The following is a 25,210-nucleotide window of genomic DNA, read 5'->3' on the forward strand; positions in this document are numbered from 1 at the left end:
ATATATATATATATATATATATATATATATATAATAAAATATTCGCAGCTGCTTAAAGAATGGGCAGCTGGTAAACTTTAAAAGTTGGTCAGGAATGTTCATCATATGAAATTCTGAAGCATTGTATGACCCCCCCCCCTTCCCCCTCTACTTTGTAATTGCTCAACAATGGCAAAGAAGGGGAAAGTCCATTGCAGTGGGTGAGTCAGTCGAGTGAATGTGACGGCAAAATAATTGGGTAATATGTCTGAAGTGGTACTTCACTGGACTAGAGGAGACGACGATGACATAGTTGGACCAAAGTCTGTGTATGTGTGTGCATGCTTGCATTGTTGACAAGTGCGGCCTTCTTCGACTGGCCAAGCAAATCTGAGTCAGGAGATGAAGAGATAGAAACGCAACCTCTTGCCATATGCAAACCTAAGAACAAAAGTGAGGTTTTATCTTGGTGTATGGGGAGGGGGCCAGTACAGAAAAAACAAAAAAACTAATTTGGTCAAGAGATAGTGGCGGCGAGGATAACCAATGTTAAGGATCGCCAAAATAAGCAAGAACTGGCTCATTCTTAGATACGTCCATTCAATCTACACATTCAGCAATTCAAAAGGCTGCTACAAATTTCAGCTTGACAGACGAATGAAAATGCTATTTCAACCGTATGCTTGGCAGACGAATGAAAATGCTATTTCAACTGTAGGCTTGGCAGACGAATGAAAATGCTATTTCAACCGTAGACTTAACAGACCGATGAAAATGCTATTTCAAACATAAGCTTGACAGACATATGAAAATATAATTATAAACTTTAGTTTAACAGTCTGCAGAAAATCTTATTTGCAAACATCAGCAGTACACGCTGACAAAAATGTTATTTCAAACTTCAGTTTTATGATAAACTGCCTGAAATATTAAAAAATAAAAAATAACTATTTTGTTAGTTTAAACTTGTTAAAAATCTTGATCGAAAACAGCTTGAAAGTTACCCACATGTGACATTATTACCGCCTCACAAAGAATGGCTGTAATGTCTGGTCCTGGATATGACCTTAAACTATATCTGATGGTGAGGTCCCAGCTTGCGGGCTTTGAGGAGTGTGGAGCCACCCCTTAACTGCTATTGCTCCCAGGTCCACTCATAGGGTCCCAACTATGGGTTAAATAGAAACCGATTTGAAAAAAAAAATTCTATTAAATTTTTCTTCAAGATCACTGGATTCGGTATTAAATAACCTGAAAAGGGTTGATATGCCGTAAAAAAAAAAGAAAAAAAAACAACTAACCAACCTGTAATGTCTTTGTACATCAAGCATGGTTCATGCATGGCAGTTCTACTTAGCTATCAAATATGCACACCAGATTTTTATCTCACTAGCTCTGACTGGGTATGACTCAATTTTTTGAGGACATAAAGGGGTTGCCTACAGTGTGACATGTATGAACAACGATATGTCAACGACCCTGCAGTCAGACAATGAAGCATATTCTTGAAGAGCATGCTCTCCATACCGCACTTAACAAGACTGATGACGGAGCATGACCTGGGTGACTGTGCAAGACATCTCGTTCTTGCAATAAAACTATGAGTTCGGATTTTGCTTTATATTTTCACTGTATACAAAGTTTTAAGATTTTTCAACAAACTAAAAATATTCCCCCAAATTAATTTCTTTAGTTTTCTGAATTCTTCACTTTTAAAAGAAAACTGTAAAATAACTGCAAGACATAGTTCTGAATTTTTTAGATAAGGATTGATAATTTGTATTATTTGGACTTTACAGACTACTGCTCTCTTCTTGAGTGTTATTTTCACGTGCAAAGACAAATAGCATCGTGCATAAAATACTTCAAATAACACAAATCAACAATCATTTAAAAAATTCAGAAACAAATTATTAGCGGGAAAGGTGGGGGGGCTTTGCCCGAGCGTAAAATATGCTTAAATATGATATTTTGATTTGTCCAGATTTTGTATATATTATTTTAGAATCGTGATTTCAAAAGAAAAAGGTATTGGATATGACCTTAAACTATATCCGATGGCGAAGCCCCAGCTTGCGGGCTTTGGGGAGTGTGAAGCCACCTTTTAATTACCATTGCTCCCAGGTCCACTCTGACCCGGAGTGGTAGTACCTGTTAAGGTCCCAACTATGGGTTAAATAGAAACCGACTTGAAAAAAAAACAAATATATTCTATTAAAAACCTTTACTTCAAAATTACTGGATTTGGCATTAAATAACCTGAAAAGGGTTGATATGCCGTAAAACAAAAACAACCAACCAATCCAAAGAAAAAAAGTATTTGGATGCCATCAGCTAGAATCGAAACCAAAACTGTAGCATTCAAAGCTGGTGACGTTACCACTGTACCGACGTGACACGCATATGAACTGATTAAAAATAAACTAAGATGAATGTACAAAATGTATAACCACAGATCTTTGCAGGACCCATAGTGCAGTGGTTAGAGTACTTGGAAAAATAAATTGTAAAAAGCGATATTCTCATGAAGGTTGAAGGTTCAATCCTCAGTGTGGGTGACCGAAAAATACAATTGCGAATTACTTAGGACCTCTATCCAGTCATAGCTGATAGAACAAGAGCAGGCTTAAATAAAGGTTTTTGCTCCAAATTCCGTCCAAATTCACGAGTTCGACAGAAACATTTCCGAATTCAACAAGATATGCCTGAAGAAGGTCGAAGGTTACATCAACCAAAACCTTGTGAAAATCACACTCAAGGTGAGAACAGTATTGCAATGAATCCAAATAATAGTCTTTAAATGTTGTAATAATAAAATATTGGCTGTATCTATTCAAAGTTTACACTGGAGTGGAGTGTTTTTTTGTTTTTTCACCTCATCCATGTTTTGGTATTTTCTCTTAAATAATTTGTATACAAAAATATTTGCATTTAAAAAAAAATAATAATAATTCAATGAGGAAAATGTTATTGACAGAAATGTTAGTTGTGGAATAAAAACGATTAGATATAAAATTATGTTGCTGAATGTTTGAGATGATGATTGATAATTTGTATTATCTTTTTTTCTTTTTTTTTAAAAAAAGGTGTCACCACTTATCAAAGCTTGGGGGTTGCTCGAGGATAAGATTAACGAGTGTACAGTGGTCAAAGGGAACATGTCATAGTCATCGTTAGTAATAGAAATTTGGTAAATTAGATTACTTAAGTGGATGGCTCATCAAGAATTTGTTTATGTTGGACTTGAAGACGACCACATTGTAGTCAGTTGGAAAGCAGGAAAATGAAACAGTTCCACAGGCATGCAGTTCTAAGGAAGAAACTTTGTTCATGGAATCTACGTTTAGGTTTAGGCACAGATAAAGAGTGGGGGAAATTATTGATAGTGGTTTCAACTATTTGAGTGTTTTTCATGAAAGTCAGGCAGGGGGGGGGGCATAGATTGGAGCTCAGATGAGCACTTGCCATGAAAATGATAAAGCAGAGATAAGCTCGCAACATCTCTTCTGTGAGAAAGAGGTTGCAGGGAAGAGAAAAGGGCAGCCCCTACTAGGCTACAAAGTCTATTTTGAACTTTGTCAAGGCAGGATAAGCTGCTTCTAGCAGCTCCTGTCCAGATTTGGCAACAATACTCCATCCTAGGACGTACTTAGCTCTTATACAGGTAGAGAATTGCATCAGCAGTGAGATATCTACTGGAGTGGTAGAAGGATCCCACCATTTTTCCAGCAGCCTTGGCAATGTATTTGATGTATGTGTTCCATCTCAGATCAGGAGTGAAGGCCAGACCCAGAAGGCTTGTCAAAACATGGAACCTCCCTAAGATGAGAGCCAATCATTTCACTTGATTCTTATTCTCATCTTGAATGTTATTTTCACATGCACGGGTCAATAGCATAGTGGATAAAATACTTTGTAAAATTAAGTAGTGAGTTACACTCTTTTAGAGACTGATGGTTCAATTCTCAGTGCAGGAGGCGACACACAAAATACAACTGCTAATTATTTAATGCCCCCAATTGTCCTATTGATTACCGTACGCTCACTAGCCATTACTCTCGAGTGGCCTACGGGTCTTGATAAGTGGTGACTCCTTTGTAAAAAAAAAAAAAAAAAAAAAATTGGGAACTTCTACCCGAGTTTGGTGGACAGGATGAGAGTATTCTATCCCCATGGATTAAATAAAGTGTTGTCTGAAATTCTATATGGATTCCTAATTTCGACAAAAAGATTCTTGAGTTTAGTAAAATACACCTGAAAAAGGTCAAAGGTTACAGCGACTGAAACATTGTGAAAATAACACTCAAAATGAGAACAGTAGTCTGTAAAATGCAAACAATGTCTTATGAAATGTTGAAATTTAAATAATGTAAATGTTTTCATGTTTTTTTTTTGTTTTTTTAATTCTTAAATTTATAAATAAAAGCAAAGAGCCAGAGTTTCAATGGATGCCGGATTTTTTTTTTTTTTTTTTTTTTTTTTTTTTTTTTGTCGTTATCTTTTATTAAATTATTTTTATAAAGCAGGATTTCGAACTATGTATCACATTTTCCTTTGTAATTAACTATTTGTAATAAATGATTCATTTTTTATTTGAAAATTTTATAAAATACACTTTTTTTATTCACACACACACACAAAATTGAATGCCTATTAACAACTACACTTTTTTTATTCACACACACACACACACAAAATTGAATGCCTATTAACAACTACCCTCGGGTGTCTTCAGTCTTTCTATATAGGGTTTTGTAAGTGATCCTGACATAAGGATACTTCTCATCTTCTATATAAATAAAACAGTACATGTTTGTGTGTGTAAATATCTAACAGGTAAACTCATAAACTACTGGTTACATAACACTGAAATTCTCAAGAAATAATATTCATACACCAAGGGTGGTTTATAGCGAATAATATCTTTGCTTACATGCATGAATAACACGTACAGACATCAGCAAATTTACATGTAAAATGTTTATCCCCCCCCCCCCCCGTAGCCGTCGTTTTCGTTTTATGCACATGCGTCAGATTTGCAGTGATTCACTTCCTGTCAAATCAGTTTTTTTTTTTTTTTAATATTACAATATATCAAATACAATCTGGCAACGCCGGATACTTCAGCTAGTTAGAAATAAACTCTGACTAAATATTTAAAAATAAAATGATGTGTTATTTCGTTAAGCTATCCAGCACATGCCTTGGGTTACAGAGGAGAAACTTCTATTAATAAAGGGAAGATTTTAATAAAATAATAAAAAGCTATAGACAATGAAGAACTCGTATATAAAAACCAAGATACATACTGGTAGGCCGGTCAGCACCCAGAATGACAAAGGGGCCCTCAATCTGTTATACACGAGATGGGAAGAGCTAAACAATGATGTAAACCTTTCTATCTCTAAAAGTGGCACTCCAGCTATGACAGAGGCCTATCAAGGTAAGCAATAAGGCTTTGACGAAAAAGGTCCTGGATCTCTATCGCCATCATTTGTAGCAATGAAAAACAGGAAAATAAGACGCTTAAAAGCCTGGCCATGGTCCATTGCTCAAAATGAAAGGCACTACTGTGTTGCTACAATTGCTCAAAGTTTGAAAAGTGGAGCAAGACATCAAATTAAATCCTGGCCGAAATAACACACACACACACACATATATATACACACACACACACACACACACACACACATATATACACACACACACACACACACACACATATATATATACACACACACACAAACATATATATATATATACACACACACACACACACACACACATATATATACACGCACATACAAATATACACACAAATACAAAATATATATATATATATACACACACACACACACACACACACAAAATATATCTATACATATATATATATACACACACACACAAATATATATATATATATATATATATACACACACATGCAAGCACACGCGCACACAACCCAATATTTGATGAGATAATTTTATAGATATGGTTTCAACCCAATCTCTTCATTTTCAGCATTAAATCCTTTCCTTTCTTGTCATTAAAAACTTCTTTGTTTAATCTTTTCAGCGTCTTCGGCGCAGTTTACCTCCGAATCTAATCCGTCGTATGTCTACGAGCACATGGACGACCACCACCTCAGCTACAGGGATGCCCACACTTGAAGCAGAGCCATCCCGCATCCGAAGTTCGAGTTTCCGTCAGACTCGTGACTGGGCTGTACCTGGTGGGAGCCCCTCCGGCAGCCGTAGCAACAGTCCTTCACCCAGCTCTCCAGCCACGCTTGTGTTGACCATCCCTAAGTCACGGTCTTTTTCAGTGGCCAGTACAGCGCCCAACAGTATGGGACACCAACGCAGATCTTCAAGAAAAAATGTCATGCCCCCAACGTCTGTCTCAGTGGACTATCCCAGTCTTAGCCCGACAAGACACGAGAGCACAAATATGTCATCGTCTTCAAAGAATGAGGCTAACCTGGAGAGCAGCACTGATAATACCATGAAGGTAAGCATCAGTCGAGACTCTCAACCTGTGCCGCCTCTGCGCAGGTTGGGCAACATCACTTCTGACTATGAGAGTAGCGACTCTCCCAGCAGTAGTGACCACAGTGATAACGTGATGACCCTAGAGGAGCTCTCTGCTTCTCCGCCCACAAAAACAACAGGATGTCGTCTAGAACCTAGCAGTAACACACCTAGCAACCAGTACTGTGACCCTAACACTTACCACAATGCAGCTGTAAGTATACTCTCAAACCCATATTTGCCTCTTTTAATGTGCAAAAGCATGTCTGCACGTGTTGTGTAAGAACACCAACATGATGCAGCCGTTAGCTGCATTCATTTTTTTTTTGTCTTCCAGGTTTCAATCGCTTGTCCACATTTTTTTTTTTCTTTTTTTTACAAATGTTTCCATTTATCAAAGTGCAAAAGCCACTCAAGGATAGCAATGAATAGATTGTAAGATAATATTCTTTATCTATATCAGGGGTGCTTGCGTCCCCTGGGAGTGCTTGCATTCCCTGAGGGTGAGAGATAATATTCTAGAGGGTGCAAGAAAAGTTTAGATAAAAAATGGGGTATTAGCTATATATTACTCTTCTGTTTTCTTTTGTAATGTATTAAGTTTTTGTTTTCATTTTAAGGTTAAGTATTATTTTTAGGTGGCCATTAAATACATGGCTGAAAAGATTTAATCTAACCGTGTGTTCAGAATGTCTTAAAGTTTAGAACCTAAATTGAAAGTGTTTGTTAACAATATTAAATCAAGCACTGCCTGGCAACTGATGCCCTTTTGGAATGATAAAATATTAGTCGAAATTCGCAAATCTTGTCCTTAAACATGATATCAATTTTAGAGGCTGCGAGATTTAAGGGAAATTTCTTTAGGAGTGCGGATCAAAAACAAAGGTTGGTAAAACACTGCTCTCTCTCTCTCTCATATATATATCGATGACTCCGTTCAATCTCGAAAGACAGAGGATACTCCCAGCATGTGTAATTGTGAGGCAAGGGTTGTGCAATCTCCAACCACACTTCTCCTGAATACTTGAGTCCTGGCAAGAAGAAGTCCAAGACAACTGAAAACAATATCAAGTTAAGTGAAGAGAATGGTCACCCATCTGGTATTGGCCAGGCTCATCGTTGCTTAACTTCGGTGATCTACCAGGAACTGGTCTGTCAAACATGATCATACTGTACACTGTTCTATAATATTGACACTTTCATGATTTTTATTTGTGCTTGTTACCGTGCACATTTTTCATCTGCACATGAATATTTTAGATGGTGAAAGAAATGGAATGATGTAAATAAATAAAGTAGAAGGAAGAGAGAGGTTTTCATAAATATTTGAGAATTCCAAAAATATTTTCATAAATACAAAGTGGACCGTCGAGTTTACTTTTGGTAGCCTCGTAACTCTTGCTTCCTTTATTTTGTTCTATAGTCCTCATATTTTATGAGCTATGTTCATTCCATGAATTGTTGTTTTCTGGATTGGAACCTATCCATATAAAACTTTATCATTGGCTTTTTTTTAACTTGAAGTGTTTTCTTCTTTCCCCCCACTGTTTCATTCAAGACTTTTCTTTCTTGAAATGGTAAGAATAATGCAAATAGTTTGCACATGCAGTAGGCAGAGAAATTCCTGTTAATTAATTATGAAGTAAATAAATTATGAAGTAAATAAAGAAAACGTACCTTTCTTCTTTAAATAATTTTCATACTGGAAGTTATATCAACGACAGACAAAAGAAAGCAAATTAATTAATACTTAATATTTTCTTAGCCTTTTACACACAGATGTAGAAAGACACATCTTGGTTATTCACATGTTTACAAAGAGGAAATAACACATCACATACATGCGATGTTATATATACAGTCAAAGAGCAGATAACTCAAAGTTACCCAATGCTAAAAACATATCATCACAAAGCAGAGAAGGGGAGCAACTCCAAGTTGATTAAATCTGGAACCATCAAAGAGAGACAACTCTTCAAGCATTAAAACCCGACAACATTGATAAATTTCCAATAATTCCCTGAAGTAGCAATTTACACTCCTTATTTTCCTCCACGTTAAAAATGACAGATGTTTGAATAAACTTTTTGTTTTCATATAATGAGTAAAAAGTGGATGTTGGGTTCACTTGTGGCAGCTTCATAGTTCTTGCTGCCCTTATTTTATCTTTTCGTCCTCATTCTATGAGCGATGTTTCTGACATAGGGAGAAGAATTGCTGTTTTCTTTTTTAGAATCTAGCTATACAACATTTGTTACATACGGGTGTATATTCATTCAATACCCCTCTGCTTTTCTCTTTCAACTATATTCTTGATGACACCAAAACACATTCTTTAAGTGCCGCTGTTTTTATCAAATAAATGACAAATGCTTAGGCTCTAAAAACAGTCGCTTTTATTTTACAGATGAACATGTGGAAGAGAGAGGGAGGGAGGATAGGGTGGTGGCAGGATCCAGTCAATGTGTGTTCAAACTGATTTGTTTATATTTATCTGCATTCTTCATAATTATGTTTTCCATTGTTCATGTTGACATTTTTCTCTTGCGTCAGAGGTCAAAATCCAGGTTCATATTTTGTTATCCACTCACTATAATTGCCTGTTGTTGCCTGGGAGTTTTGTTACTTTTCATTTTTGCTTGTTTTGGTGTTGCCCAACCCTCGTTGATTCATCACATTTACCATTGGCTAGTTTTTGACTTTGAAGTGTTTTTTTTTTTTTTTTGTTTTTTTTCTTTTTGCATCAGGTGGCTTCATACCTTGTCTGGAGCTATTTGATTAAAAAGAATTTAAGTTAGATGATGAAAAATATTACAAGCAATACACTTATCGAGTTAAATTCTTGTTTTAATGAATCAATATTTATAAAAATAGGTCGTCAACTTATGGACTAGCAGCGAATCAGAACCGAGAGAATGAACATGGCCGTCTAAACCAAATCGAATATCCCATTTTAGGCTTTTATCTCTGTTTATATAGTTTGAGGTCAACTGGTAAGATAACTGAGCACGGACTACTGAATTCAAAGTAGGTTGGAAGTGAACTTGATTCTTTAAGAGGATGGCTCAACAAGTATTTATTGACATTAGATTTAAAAACAACCATGTTGTAGTCTGTAGGGAAGTTGCATGCTTATTTTTATTTCGTTTTAATCACTTGTCTATATAGAGCCATTGGTCAAACAAATCAATTGTAACATTGGTTGGCCAGTATGTTGTTTCCATGTAGCCAAGATATTTGTGGTTGGCTGTTGAGATATGCTGGAGATTCGGATATTAACAGATGTGGATGGAATGCCTTACCGCACATTGAGGACATTGCCAAGGCTGCAACAAAGGCAGGCTTCCTCCATTGTGCTAGAGAATTACTCACACCAGCGAGTATCGTATATCTTTACAAAACTACAATTCACTCATGCATGGAGTATTGTTGTCGCATCTTGGCTGGTGTATCTAAGAATAATTTTTCACTAGTATAAAAAAAAAGAGTATCAAATCTAATAGGTCCCATATTATCACCTAAGCTTCATCATCTGTCGCACCACCGCAATGTTGCATCCCTGTGCCTGTCTTAGAAATACTTTAATGAAATGTGCTTTGATGAACTTGTAGCACTTGTGCCTCTGCGCTGCACATACTCCTGACTAATCTAATAAGTAGCAAAATCCCACCCTTTGCTCTTCATAGTAAAGGAGTTGGTACCAGACTGGTACAATGCATTTATAGGAACGTCTGGATCAGGGTATGGGCTCATGACATCTACAGCGATGAGTTCAGTGTAAGTGTTTTGTACATTAAGGATCAGTTTTAAGTCCCTTGAGGTCCTCTCCAACAAGTTCCAAACAAGCCGTCCATGAAACTATTGTATTGACTTTGTCATAATAAGAGACAATGAACGAGCTAGGAGAAAAATTGCAATTATAAGAGAAAGGTATGGAAGTAAAACTCCAATCTTTGAAGGACTCTGGTCAATATCCACGCATGATATATATGAGAAAGGAGAAAGAAAATTAAAACTGTAAGTTGAACTTTACAATCAAAATTTATTGTTCGACTGACTACTCCAAAACCAATTTACAAAGTCTTTATTCCGCAGAGTTTCAAAGAATGCTATTATTATTCTTCTCATCAGAGGACATAAAGAAATCAGCAAATTATATTTGTAGCAATGCTAGAATTTGCTAGTTAAGGCATTAAGTGAAACCGCAATTTATTGTAGTTATAAACTGCCAAATAAAAATAATAAATAAATAATAATATATATATATATATATATTTATAGAAATCGTTCCAAACAAGGCATGAAATCACTTGATGTAGGAGCTAAAAAAAAAAAAAAAATAGTACTTCAAGGTCAAAAACTTGTCAACAGTAAGTATTAGATAGAATAGATTCTGACCCAGAAAACAGCCATTTTCCCCCTTTGTCAGAAATATTGCTCCTAGACTATGAGAACTAAAGGACAAAATAAAGGAAATGAGTTACAAGGCTGCTGAAAGTAAATCTAAGATCCACTTCATAATCTCTTATTTAGAAGAGTGTTTAAGAGCAACATGATATAGTGCATCCACTGCACTTTAAGGATGCACAAAAGTGCAGTGCATTATAGGTTACGCACCAAATCCAGACTTCAGATGTACGAGATGTCCTGGAAAAGCAGGCTCTAATTGAAGGCTGCCTCTACACAGAAGATGACATGAGCAAGAACACCTTATTGGTGATAGACTTTTTTGTTAGCTAGGAAATGCTTTGAAGTTATACCTTTACCTTGAATAAAAACCACAACGTTTCCAAAAACAATTTTTCTCCTAAGGAAAGGATGAACATTATTTGCTATAATTGTGGGTGACCCTATCATAAGAGTTTCCGATTTAGATACAAGAATTCCAAAGGGAACTCCATTAAAAATGTGGAGCGCTCCGTTAGCGAACATACATTTTTATTTTCATGTACGTTTGATGCTTCAACAAACAGTAACGACTTTCTTGTCGATTGTCGTGCAACAGCACATGTCATTGCTAAGGCTATGACAGCATCATATTCTTTTCATCGTTTTGACTCTCGAGTGTGTATCCGTTGATATCTTATGTGCTTTTATATTGAGTGATGTGGTTCTCGGCTGATTAATTGTGTCGGATATATACTCGAGAGTCAAAATAATAAGAATATGCTGTTGTCATAGCCCTAGTAATTATGAAGGAATCTGATCTTATCAATTTTGATTCCAACTTTAACCCTCAGTTACTTTGTAGAGCTAGCTGATGGCAGTCGAGTAAATGATATCGTTTCAAAGAGATGTGATGCTAAAATCAATAAAAATGAACTTTGTTTCTGTATTCTGGAAAACGCTCTTCTAATCCCAAAATCTAAACAAAATATATTTTCTATACAAGCTGCTACTAAACAAGACGCAAATATAAACTTTAGCCTCAAGAAATCAAAACTGGTGTACTTGAATGGAACTGTATTCAATATTAAAGAAAATGGAAGATGATATTATTTAAACAGTGTAGTCCCATCAAAAACCGCCTGCCATGATTTACAAATATGGCATAAAATTCATGGACACAGCAATATTTCAGATATCAAAAAGTTGCCGAATGTGGTTGACGGAATGAAAATATAAACTGCAAAAACTTGACAAACTGCGACGTTTATACCCAAGGTAAACTGGCAAAGTACCAAAGCAAGATGTCAGACAAGAAGGCCACGAAAATCCTATCACTAGTAAACTGTGACTTGAGCAGTCCCATGGAACTGATGGGCAGAGAAAACTTCAGGTATTCATTAAATTTTGTAGATGATTATTCCAGTTTAATAATGGTTTATTTCTTAAACAATTTGGACAAAGTTCAGAAAAACTTCTTCCACTCTTAGTATCCTGAACCATCCCAATTATTATGAGGGTGAAAGTCTATGATAGCTACATAAGACGCATGATGTATGGTAGTGAGTGCAAGTTCTCAGTTGTCCAATTCCAGAGAAATCACAAGGAAATTACAAGGTGGATATGCAAAGTAGAGCCGGAGCAGATCTGGAACATAAGGTCAGACAATACGTGAAAAATTGGCAATCTCAAAACCCGATGTCCTAATATGGACAAATCTTCTTTGTGTTGTCGAAAGAAGCAAGGGTCATATTAGCACTTGCAGAGACCTAAAACTGGACAAAAAACATATAGCCAGCTTCCGTAAGAAAACATGGAAAGAAACCATCAGACAAGACAGTGATGAATGGACACAGTCAGTTCCCACAGTTGTGATCACTGAAGATGTAGCATAATGACAGCCAGATATTATTGAAGGGAATATAGACCATAAACCTGGATAGTGAATGAGTGTGAATGAGCTTTGTAAATTTCAGTCGTGTTTTATCCTCGACGTTAGACTACAGCAGAACAAAAATCGCCCCCATTTGTATTTGCATCATTTCTACAAAGGAAAAGGGTGTAATGTTTGAAATTAAAAAAATAATCATTAAAAAAAAAAAACAATAAAATTTTAAATAACAAATTGAAGAATTATTTATAAATTATAAATTACGTAAATTTTGGAAATAAAAGTGAATAATTGAATTTTACCATCTATCTGGTCGGGCTGCTTTCTTGGACCAATGTGACTCTCTCTTCAGATTTCTCTGTCCTCCATCAGCTGCCTCAGATCTTCAGGATCACAGTTGCCATCATGTGCAATTTGCTGGATATTTGTGGCTCTAGGTCATCCTACGCACGTGCGCTCATGACGTGGAGTCCACAGCAATACATTTCTCACCAGCTCGCTCTTGCTTGCTCCTCTGGCAGTGACCGACAAATCATAAATGTCATTTCCTGATGGTAGTTGATATGGCAGTTAGGTTGCCATAAAGTTGTTGCTTTGTGGGATGATCTTGCCAACATATATTTAGCATCGTTCGTAGCATATGAGTGTACGTGTCATCTAGCTTTCTTTCAAATTTTTTGGTGAGTGTCTAGGTTATAGCATTGTGAACAAAGACAGATTCCACCACTGCTCTTAAGAAACTGCCTTTTTGGTTTGTCAGTTACTCTTGAAGTGCATACTCACAGCTTATCCAATGCAGACCATACTTTAGAGATGCGAATTTCGATATCTCGCTCCATGGAACCTATGTTGCTGCCCAGGTATGTAAACCCAGTGACTTCTTTCAGTGTTGCTCTATCTTGAATTTTGATCTCTTCCTCCACATTGAAAGTCATAAACTTTGCCTTATCTGCATTAACGTAAAGACCAATGTCATTTGAATTTGACTAAAACTGCAAAAGCTTTAAGAAGCAGCCAAATGTTGTTAAAATGACAATTATTATGTGCTTAAACAAGTCCTATGTTTCTTATCTGTGGGACAATTTTTAAAACAATTATAAAAGACGATAAAATCAACATTCCATTTTTTATTTTATTCTTGTGAAAAAAAAAAACAACTAAATTTGAAAAATGCTCATTTCGGACTTAATTGGGTTTTTTTTTTCCTTCATTTAATAATGGCACACTACAAAAATGGAACAAGTGAATAATTAGAAGAAAAAAAAATGCCACAAAGCAAGAACATGAAAATGGAGCAAATGTACTAAATATCTGTCCTGTATGAAAGATAAGTTAGTTCAGTTGTCAGCGGTTTAATTATTGAACTGAACTAGAAATGCATGTTAGTGCATAAAGCTAATTTATAGAAGGCAGTACAATTCAGGTGTCACGGATTAACACAATAAAAATAATTTTTTTTAATATATAAATACATATATATTATATCTATACTTATATATAAAAGGAGTTTTGTCTGTTTGGGTGTAAGTTTTTTTCTATGGAGTCCAAAATGTCTGAGCCGATGTTTTTTTTTTGGAGGGGGGGTTGTAAATTTCACCCACATATACGTTATGTGCTTGGGAGTGTTCTTAGATAGGTTTTGTATCGGAATACCTCTGATAAGTATCAATCAAAGAAATCCAATTATAAAAGGAACAGCTCAATTTTGATCAAAATTAACACTTTTATACAGCCTAACATCACAAGTACATTTGAGAAGTTTTATCACCGCACAAGCAGAATAGTCCAGCATATAAAATCAACAGTAGGTTCTTTAAGACATTCAAAATGTTTCTGTTTAGAGCATAATTGAACTACTGTATTTGACTTTTTTTTTCATTTTAAATTTGAATTCAAGTCATTATATAAAAATAATTTCAGAAAATCGACAGTAGGTTCTCTACAATGCAATGTAGATTACAATGAATTGTGGAACTGTGGGGAGGCATGTGAAGCTTCCTTCTAGTGCACTGTGATGGGTTCCTGACTAGAGCAGGTAATTGATTTGATGACAAAAGTATTGAAAGTGTACAACATTCGTTGATTCTCATTCTTGATGCTAGTGTTAATAAAAGGTGGATGTGTATATTTTATTTCACTGCTATGTCTTGATTTGCTACAGTTTGTGGCAATCTGTTGCACCTCCACATTGTGTTTCCTTTCTGTAAATTACCTTTATATACACACTAAGCAATGTTTTAAGCAAACTACATGCTTACATGCTATAATTCATATATTGCTAGTCGTTGGTCGAATAAGAGAACATGAATGATGCATAATTGAAATGCTTCAATCTTTGACACAATTTATCCGTTTTGAAAATCTTTGGAGTTTGCACACTTAATTCATAATTCATGGCTTAAAATAAAATACAAAGCATCTATGTGCATAGTCAGAAATAGCACATAGTGCCAAGTTCCATAAAAGTTTAATTAAAAATAAAAATGGCGGAGAAATTACTGAATTTCTTTAAACTAGTGGGACCTGTGGAAATTCCGCAGGGTACTCATTCATATGTAATATACTGATGTTGGCATTCTGTAGATGTTCGGCGTGAATGGAGGCACTATGATATTATTGTACCTATTTACAATGCCTCCCCACGGGACAGACATCAGGGTCGTTTTTTTAACGTGGAGAAAAGGTACAAAAATTAAAATTGTCTCAGTCGTGAAGGATTTCTCTTCCAATGAAAGAGAACGAGAAATGGAAGTGCTGCATTTGAAGAATAAATACTACACTTTGATCTTGGCCAAAAGGCTGCAAAAGTATTTATCTAAGCTAGCAAGTATACCCAGCATAGCCCGGTCGTAAAGTACATTTAAATATGATATTTTAATTCTTGCAGATTTCGTTCATATTATTACAGAGTTAATGTACTATCAATATTTATATATTATAAAGTTGCGATTTCAAAAAACAATATATCCATATGAATGGGGTGCATCAGTTTGAACTGAAATCAAAACTATAAAAAAAAAAAAATATATGTATATTTAACTTGAGTTCCTTCAGCCATAATCGAAACCAAAACTTATGGAAGAACTCTTGATAAAATTATTTATAAAAGAAAATAGATTACTGGAGTGCCGTCAACTATAGCCGAAACCAAAACTTATGAAAAATTCTTGGTAAAATTATTTATTACAAGAAATGGAAGTCCATAACAATTAAACAACTCGGATGTAAACGTGACACAGAAAATAAATGCTATCGTATTAATATATAGATTCTTGGTAAAATTATTTATTAAAAAAATGACTTGAGTGCCATCAGCTATAATCGAAATTAAAACCAAAACTTATGGAGAATTCTTGTTAAAATTATTTATTTTGTGAAATTGAAGTCCATAACAATTAATCGACTCATATGTAAGTGTGACAGAAAATAATACACATGCTATCTTATTAATATATAGACTAGCAGGACCTGTGGAAATTCCACAGGGGACTCATTCATATATTGATGTTGGCATTCTATAGATGTAGTGTAGATGGAGATGCTCTGATATTATTGTAGCTATTTTGTTAAAACTCCAAAGTATTTATCTAAGCAAGCATTAACGCCCGGTAAAGCCCGGTCGTAAAGTACGCTTAAATATGATATTTTAATTCTTGCAGACTTCATATATATTATTATAGAATTAATGTTCTATCGATTTTTGTATGTTATAAAGTTGCGATTTCAAAAATAAAAAAAAAATATCCATATGACTTGGGTGCATTAGTTTGAATCGAAACTGAAATAAAAAGTTATAAAAAAATATATATATAATTTGAGTTCCTTCAGCCATAACCGAAACCAAAACTTATGAAGAACTCTTGGTAAAATTATTTATGACTAGAAATAGAAGAATATGACAATTAAACGGCCCGTGTGTAAGTGTGACACACAAAGGAACACACACGCTATCGTATTAATATATAGATGATGAGCCCCCCCCCTTTTTTTTTTCAATAATGTCCAATGAATAACACAAAACTTGACACTTAAAATTCCAACTTTTGAGCCACTGATGGTATTTGTATAATTCAAAACGTTTTGAGCTTCTTTTACAGATGTTTTCATCTAAGTTGATGTAATAACAATTAGTTAAAAAGAAAAGAAAATCAACTTGTTTGTAATGCTAATACAAGCAAACTGGTTGAACCCCATAATGTTAGAAGAAACAGGTAAAAACTGTTGTCAAAATTCGTTGAGATTCTAGATTTTTCTGACTATTTGATACGTTTAAAAAATAATGTATATTAACAAGTTTATTGACAAATATGACTATTAAGAAGTCTATTTATAAAAATAATGACTATTAAGAAGTCTGTAAAAATAATGACTGTTAAGAAGTCTGTAAAAATAATGACTGTTAAGAAGTCTGTAAAAATAATGACTGTTAAGAAGTCTGTAAAAATAATGACTGTTAAGAAGTCTGTAAAAATAATGACTGTTAAGAAGTCTGTAAAAATAATGACTGTTAAGAAGTCTGTAAAAATAATGACTGTTAAGAAGTCTGTAAAAATAATGACTGTTAAGAAGTCTGTAAAAATAATGACTGTTAAGAAGTCTGTAAAAATAATGACTGTTAAGAAGTCTGTAAAAATAATGACTGTTAAGAAGTCTGTAAAAATAATGACTGTTAAGAAGTCTGTAAAAATAATGACTGTTAAGAAGTCTGTAAAAATAATGACTGTTAAGAAGTCTGTAAAAATAATGACTGTTAAGAAGTCTGTTTTATAAAAATAATGACTGTTAAGAAGTCTGTTTTATAAAAATAATGACTGTTAAGAAGTCTGTTTTATAAAAATAATGACTGTTAAGAAGTCTGTAAAAATAATGACTGTTAAGAAGTCTGTAAAAATAATGACTGTTAAGAAGTCTGTAAAAATAATGACTGTTAAGAAGTCTGTTTTATAAAAATAATGACTGTTAAGAAGTCTGTTTTATAAAAATAATGACTGTTAAGAAGTCTGTTTTATAAAAATAATGACTATTAAGAAGTCTGTTTTATAAAAATAATGACTATTAAGAAGTCTGTTTTATAAAAATAATGACTATTAAGAAGTCTGTTTTATAAAAATAATGACTATTAAGAAGTCTGTTTTATAAAAATAATGACTATTAAGAAGTCTGTTTTATAAAAATAATGACTATTAAGAAGTCTGTTTTATAAAAATAATGACTATTAAGAAGTCTGTTTTATAAAAATAATGACTATTAAGAAGTCTGTTTTATAAAAATAATGACTATTAAGAAGTCTGTTTTATAAAAAATGATGACTATTAAGAAGTCTGTTTTATAAAAAATGATGACTATTAAGAAGTCTGTTTTATAAAAAATGATGACTATTAAGAAGTCTGTTTTATAAAAAATGATGACTATTAAGAAGTCTGTTTTATAAAAAATGATGACTATTAAGAAGTCTGTTTTATAAAAAATGATGACTATTAAGAAGTCTGTTTTATAAAAAATGATGACTATTAAGAAGTCTGTTTTATAAAAAATGATGACTATTAAGAAGTCTGTTTTATAAAAAATGATGACTATTAAGAAGTCTGTTTTATAAAAAATGATGACTATTAAGAAGTCTGTTTTATAAAAAATGATGACTATTAAGAAGTCTGTTTTATAAAAAATGATGACTATTAAGAAGTCTATTTTATAAAAAATGATGACTATTAAGAAGTCTATTTTATAAAAAATGATGACTATTAAGAAGTCTATTTTATAAAAAATGATGACTATTAAGAAGTCTATTTTATAAAAAAATAATGACTATTAAGAAGTCTATTTTATAAAAAAATAATGACTATTAAGAAGTCTATTTTATAAAAAAATAATGACTATTAAGAAGTCTATTTTATAAAAAAATAATGACTATTAAGAAGTCTATTTTATAAAAAAATAATGACTATTAAGAAGTCTATTTTATAAAAAAATAATGACTATTAAGAAGTCTATTTTATAAAAAAATAATGACTATTAAGAAGTCTATTTTATAAAAAATAATACAGCCATTTTTATGGAGTTTTAAATTGCATTGAATTTATAAATGTCTTTTTTTCGTTTTACTTTGACATCTGGCATGTTTATATCATGAATGACATCATTTTTTTTCTTTGTTATTGCACCAATGCGCCATGCGTTTATTATTTCATAGTTAAGCACACGATGTTTGTTTTTTTTCTTTGAAGCAGTTAAGATCTTTGTTTTGGTAAAAATTAGTGTTTAGGTATTTTTTTTTTTTTTTTTTTTTTTTGCTGTACTTTTGATGAAACTTAATTTTGATCCGGTCAAGAATAATTGCCAAGTTTTTATTTTAAGAAAAAAGTCCATACAATGCAATCTCAGCTTTACTTATTGTCTTTATCGCTTTTTTTTCCTTTTTCTTCTCTCTGTTCTGTAGCTTTCCTCTTTCTTTCTCTCCTTTTTCTTTCTATTTCTATTGCTTTTTCTTTTTTCTTTCTCTCTACCCTTTATTTTTCCTTTCTTTCTCTCTTTACTTTTTCATTCTTTCTTTCCCCCTATCGTTCTCTCATTTTCTCCGTTACTTTTCTTGACTTCTCCCTGTTACTTTTTTGTCTTCTCCCCCATTTCCCCCGTTTCTTTACTCATTTTATCCCCGCTTCTTTCCTCATCTCCTTCTTTTTATTGAAAATCTCCATTTTTTTTTCTTTCTTCGTATACCACTTGCACTAATAAATTTTTTAATTATTTCAAGTCCTCAAAACTCAAATTGTTGCAATTGTCCATCCCTTCTACACCCCTTACCATTCTCACTGCTGATTCAATGCATTTGCTTCTGCACATTCTTCGTAAAACCAACTTAACACTGCACACAAGAAAGTCAAACTAAGTGGAACAAACAATCGTCTACTTGCTAGAAAATCGGCATTCAAACTCTTCTCTTCTAATTCGTATTGAACATTATTGCTGACTTTTGTTCGATTCTCTTTTTAGCCATTTTTTAAATTTTTTTCTTGAAATTTTGTTTTGCTTTTCGTTTGAGAAAGCAAAACCTAATAAAATTTTATTTCACTTGCAATATGTGATGCCTTTTGGTGCTTGTGTAAATTGGTGTTCTTTTAAACCAACGCATTTCAGGTGAAAACATTGTGTTATATCGAAATTAGTATAAATTCCAAATATTATGAAAAGTGATCCAGTAGAAAATGTGTTAGATGTATTTTTAACAAAAAAAAACAAAAACATTCACAATTACATTTTTCAAATTGGCAGACCTTTCATTTAAGTCAAGAGTTATCGCCCTTGTCATACTGAATTAGTCCCACAACTGTTCTACATTAAAACTAGAATAAAACTTGATAATTCAATAAATTCTATTATTGCTACTTATAATTACCTTTCGACTGGATCATTTTTCGGAATTTGTACTAATTTTGACATGTCATGTAAGTACATAATGTTTTCACCTGAAATGCGTTGGTTTAAAAGATCACCAATATAAACAAGTACTTTTTTTTTTCTTTTTTTTTTTGTGCATGCAAAAATAAAAATTCATTTTCTCTAAATTATTTTCCGATTCATCTATTTCCATTATCATTTCGATTCAGAAAGCAATCGTGTTCAATTCAGAAAACATTTTTCTCCACTTTAAATTGTTTAGCATCTTATTTATTTTTTAATCCTTTTGAGATAAGGTTTCATAATTTGAGTATTTATTTATTCATTTATTTTTGCACCTGTTATCCTCATCTTCATAGTTGTTGCTTTTTTTTGTTTTTTTTCACCACGTTTCGGCTGATTTATCCTCTTACCTTCTTCAGGTGATTAAACATGAAGGGTTAGGAATTCTGAGTCTTGTAATTGTATCCCCAGTAATTACTGCCTTCCATAGCTGGCTGGCTTGCTTTGTGTAGGATTGAAACTGCTATCTTCAGGCAATGCTCAAACGTGGTGAGACAACAACAACTATGGAAGGCAGTAATTACTGGGGATACAGTAACAAGACTCGGCATTCGTATCTCGTCGTGGTTAACCACTTGAAGAAGGCCGGAGGATAAGTTGGCCGAAACGTGGTGGAAAAAAAAAAAACAACTATGAAGATAACAGTCCACAAAAAAAATAAATACTCAAGTTAAGCATCTTGTTTTGAATTTTCAAATCTGTTTACCTCTTAGGCTGGAGAGAAAACGGAAGAACAAGATTTCCAAAGCGAAAATGAAGCGGCGTTAAAGTTTACGTTAAAAAAGCCACCTGATGTTACAGATTTTCCTTACAGTATTGAAGACGTTGAGAAATCTCCCCATCTCAGCATCGAAAAGTTGAACGAATGGGACTACGAGATATTCGAACTTGCCAAAGCGTCAGGCAATTTTATACTCAGTCAGGTGAGCCTTTGTCTTTTTTACTTCTATTTTTAAAATTAATTTTTTGTTTGAACATGGAAAAGGAATGGCACTCTGTGCTCTGATGAACTCCTTGTACTTGTACCCCCTCAACAAGCAACAAAATCACACTCCTTCACCATAGAAGTCCCTAAATGCTGGAAAGCCTCTTCCCTTCGACTGCTAGACCTTGGAATTTCCTCCCTGTTTCCTGCTTCCCTGACTGTACTGACATGTCGAAGTTTAAATATAATGTAAACCGACATCTCCTTACATAGTCCCCTTAAACATGGTCCCAAATAGTAAGCCGTTACGTCCAAGTTTTTAAAAATAAAAACCTCTGAACGAGGCTGTCTTCTGACCACCCTCAACAGTGGTCAACTAATTTGATTTGAAGGGTTTGATCAAACAACTTCTGTTTTCATTTTTTCAGAGGAATATCCTTTATCAGGTTGACATTATAGTCTTTTGAATGCAGACAAAACCATTACGGTGGCAAAGTATTGTCAACAAATGGATGAAATGCATCAGAAACTTCGACAACATCACCCAGTATTAATCAACAGAAAAGGCTCAATTCTCCTCCATGACAATGCCCGACTGCACATTGCTAAACCAATCCTGCAGAAGTTGAACGAATTGGGCTACGAAACTCTGCCTCATCCACCATACTCTCCAGACATTTCACCTCCTGACTACCACTTTTTCAAGCATCTCGACAACTTTCTGCCTGATAAATACTTCAAAAACCTAAGCGATATCAAAAACGCCTTCGGCGACTTCATCACCACCAGAACACAAGATTTTTACGTTACTGGCATAAATACATTTGCTTTTCGTTGGTAAAAGTGTGTTGATTCTGATGGTGCTTATTTCGATCAATAATGTTCTGTACTGATATGCAGAAGTTTAATGTCACGTTAACCCGAATTTCTTTTCCCGCCTCTTAAGTTAATACATGCATATCACAGTGAATAGTGAGTGAAATTGATTTAAAAAAAAAAAAAAACTTTGTGTATAGAATATATAAATATTTAGCCCTAGTTGAGAACAACCTGAAGGCTCCTTTTTTTTTAAGCTACTTCACAAACGTGTAAGGGAGGGTGCCACTTACTCTTGATCTTTGCATCATAATGTTTAGCAAGAGAGCATAAAGTAGTATTTTCTAAGTCTTTGGTATAACTTGATCAAAAACTGAATTGTGGCTTAGTGAATCACTAGCCTGGGTGCCCGGCATTGCCCGGGTGTTTGGAAATGTGTGTTGAGCAAAAAAAAAAAAAAAAAAAAAAAGTGGTAGTAGGCAGGCAGGCTCAAACCCGTACAATGAAAAACAAAAATGTAACGTTGTTGTTGTGCCCATCGCCAAAGTAGCATAGATTTAAATTAAGGCTAGTCAATCGAAACGAGGGGGTGACTTTCGAAAATATCGAAAAAAAAAATGACCCCTCCCTGTAGAAAAGTACCTAGTTAAGGATGAAGGAATTAATGTTTTTGGCTAATTTTTTGATATTTGTCGCCCGAAGGGTCGAGCTTCAAAATAATACCAATCTCGTGAAAATCTGTCACCTCTGTCGAAAGTTCTAGGCAGACATACATACATACATTTAAACAGACAGGTGAGATACTATAGATAACAACAAAAAAAAACATAATCAGTATCGACGCGTACTCGTTAATCTAGTTTACTTAATGATGTTAACATTTAATGTTAGTAAAACTAAGCTGCTCTCCTTTAACAATTATAAGGTGCCTCTCCAACCACCAATATCCATGACAACATCCTATCTGTGAATTCTTTCTTTCAAACTCCTCAACTTAACATTCACGGGCAATATGAACTGGAACAAATACATTGAGGACATTGCAAAGGCTGCTGCAAAGAAGGTGGGCCCTCTCTATCATGCTATAAAACTACTCATACCTGAAAGTATCCTATACCGCTACAAGGCCACCATTCGCCCATGCATGGAGTATTGTTTCCACATCTAGGCTGGTGCATCTACCCTCTCAGATAGGGTCCAAAAAACGTCTTCAATCTAATAGGTCCCACTTTCTCAACTAAGTTCCAACGCCTGTCCCATCACCTCAATGTTGCATCTCTGCGTTTGTTTTACAAGTATTTTAATGGAATGTGCTCTGATGAACTCGTTGCATTTGTGCCACCTTGATGTACATATCCCCGACAAACCCAGTTAGCAACAAAGTCTCACCCCTTCATTGTTTCTGTTCAATGTCAGAAAGTTTTCTACTCTAATAGTTCCTTCCCTCGAACAGCTAGACTATGGAATTCCCTTCCCACTATCTGCCTCCCTGACTGTATTGTTATGCAAAAATTTAAATGTAATGTAAACCAACATCTTGTTAATCTTTCCTAGGTATGGTCCCAAATAGTAGCTTCTTACGTCCAAGTGGCGACATGCCTTGTTAGGGATGAACGTGAGTAAAAAAAACAAAAAAAACATAAAACAACAAATTACCAGTCGGAACACCTATTTTTGAGGATAGTTTCATCTATGTTGTTTGCAAAGTAAATTTAAGTCTTATCGCTTACTAGCATGGGTACCCCGTGTTGCCCGGTTGTGGGGGGTGGTATAGTAAGACTAATGAACAACCGACTCCCTTAAAAAAAGAGAAGAAAAAAATTAGCCGCAGTAGCCAGGCTCAAACCTGCAATGCGAAGAGGAAAAAGAGGTGAAAAAAGCCAACGCATTATTTGTCTCGCCCACAGTGCACTTGTGACGACCTGGGCTAACACGTACATACAGTCAGGGAAGCAGGTAGCAGGAAGGGAATTCCAAAGTCTAGCTGTTCAAGGAAAGAAACTATTCTGGCATTTAGGGACCTCAAGAGTTTATCAGTTAAATATTTTTACACACACACATCTAATGTATTATTTATATAGAAAATCAAATTTTAGAAGTAACAAAAGAACGGCTGTCTTGTCCGATATTTTGAAAACCGTTTTCGATCAAGTTATACCAAAGACTTGGAAAATATTACTTCATGCTCTCTTGCTAAACATTTAGCATTATAAAGTAGATCTATAAATTTGCTAAATGCATATGGTCACTTGCTTGATAATTTTTACCTAGAGTGGCACTCCCCCTAGTCGGGTTGTCAGTTTCCTCCAAAGGAGGAAGTTCCTGGGGAAATATAAAAATCACAAGTGGTTCCTAGTAGCATATATATACCAATTAGAAGAGATGACAACATTATTTTTTTTTATTTAGGAGTGAGGGGGTACGCCATCTTCATACATACAGCACCTGGTATTCCCAAATGGTCACTCATCTGGTATTGACTAGGTTAAATGTTACTTTGATGATCTAATGAAAACATGTGTCTCAACGTAATTATGCCGCATGTAAAGTTACTTATTATTGACAGGGTTTGAACTCTAGGTTTATGTTGTCACGTTACTGTTACTGATTCTGTAGCTTGCCAGGGTTGTAATTGCGTTGCATGGTGGATGAATGATGGACCAGCTAGCTCCACTTGGTGCGGTTGTACCTGGGTAATATCGAAGCTTTACTCTGCCCAATTAAGGATGTTGTAGGCTTTGAACGTGTTATGTGCTTATATTATCTGAGTTTCCTCTTTTTCAATGTGGTTAATAATTTTAATAGTGATGTACTTGTTGAGCGACCTTTCTGCAGATTCATTGTTGGTGACATGGTCCTTGTATGAGATGCCAAGGAGTCTCTGAGGCATTTCATTTCTACTGCTTGAATCCTCGTTTGTTTGTCTGCATTCAGTGTCCATACATTGTATGTGTAAATCATGATTGAAATGACTAGCACATTTAGTAGCTTCACCTTGGTTCTATTAAAGCGGTTTCTGTCCCTCCACATGGTTTTCTGTCTTGATGTTGCTATTGCTTTTTGTGCCACTTATGCCATGGTTTTGGTTTTCGATTCTTATGATGGCGCTATGGTAATAGTTAAGTTTCCAATTCTTTTCTACTGAGAGTGATTTTGGTGGATGATTCATTGGGTTTCTTAGTGCTGATTTCCATGCTGTGTCCTGACGATGCTGTGTTCAGTTGC

The 25,210-nt window shown here is 34.4% G+C and overlaps 1 protein-coding gene across 3 annotated transcripts in view; it reads left to right on the forward strand.

Moving 5' to 3' along the window:
- LOC145241354 (cGMP-inhibited 3',5'-cyclic phosphodiesterase 3A-like) overlaps nucleotides 1-25,210 on the forward strand; it is a 436,871-nt gene that overhangs the window by 375,801 nt on the left and 35,860 nt on the right. For 2 of the 3 annotated variants that reach the window (XM_080104223.1, XM_080104225.1), the window contains exons 3-4: nucleotides 6,055-6,723; nucleotides 20,958-21,167. In XM_080104223.1, the coding sequence (XP_079960349.1) occupies nucleotides 6,055-6,723; nucleotides 20,958-21,167 (879 nt within the window). The remainder of the gene's footprint in view (nucleotides 1-6,054; nucleotides 6,724-20,957; nucleotides 21,168-25,210) is intronic. The other variant, XM_080104224.1, reaches the window with a different exon arrangement.

The sequence above is a fragment of the Euprymna scolopes genome, chromosome 20 (genome assembly GCF_053919585.1).
Source record: "Euprymna scolopes isolate OS-2025 chromosome 20, ASM5391958v1, whole genome shotgun sequence".
Taxonomy (NCBI): domain Eukaryota; kingdom Metazoa; phylum Mollusca; class Cephalopoda; order Sepiida; family Sepiolidae; genus Euprymna; species Euprymna scolopes.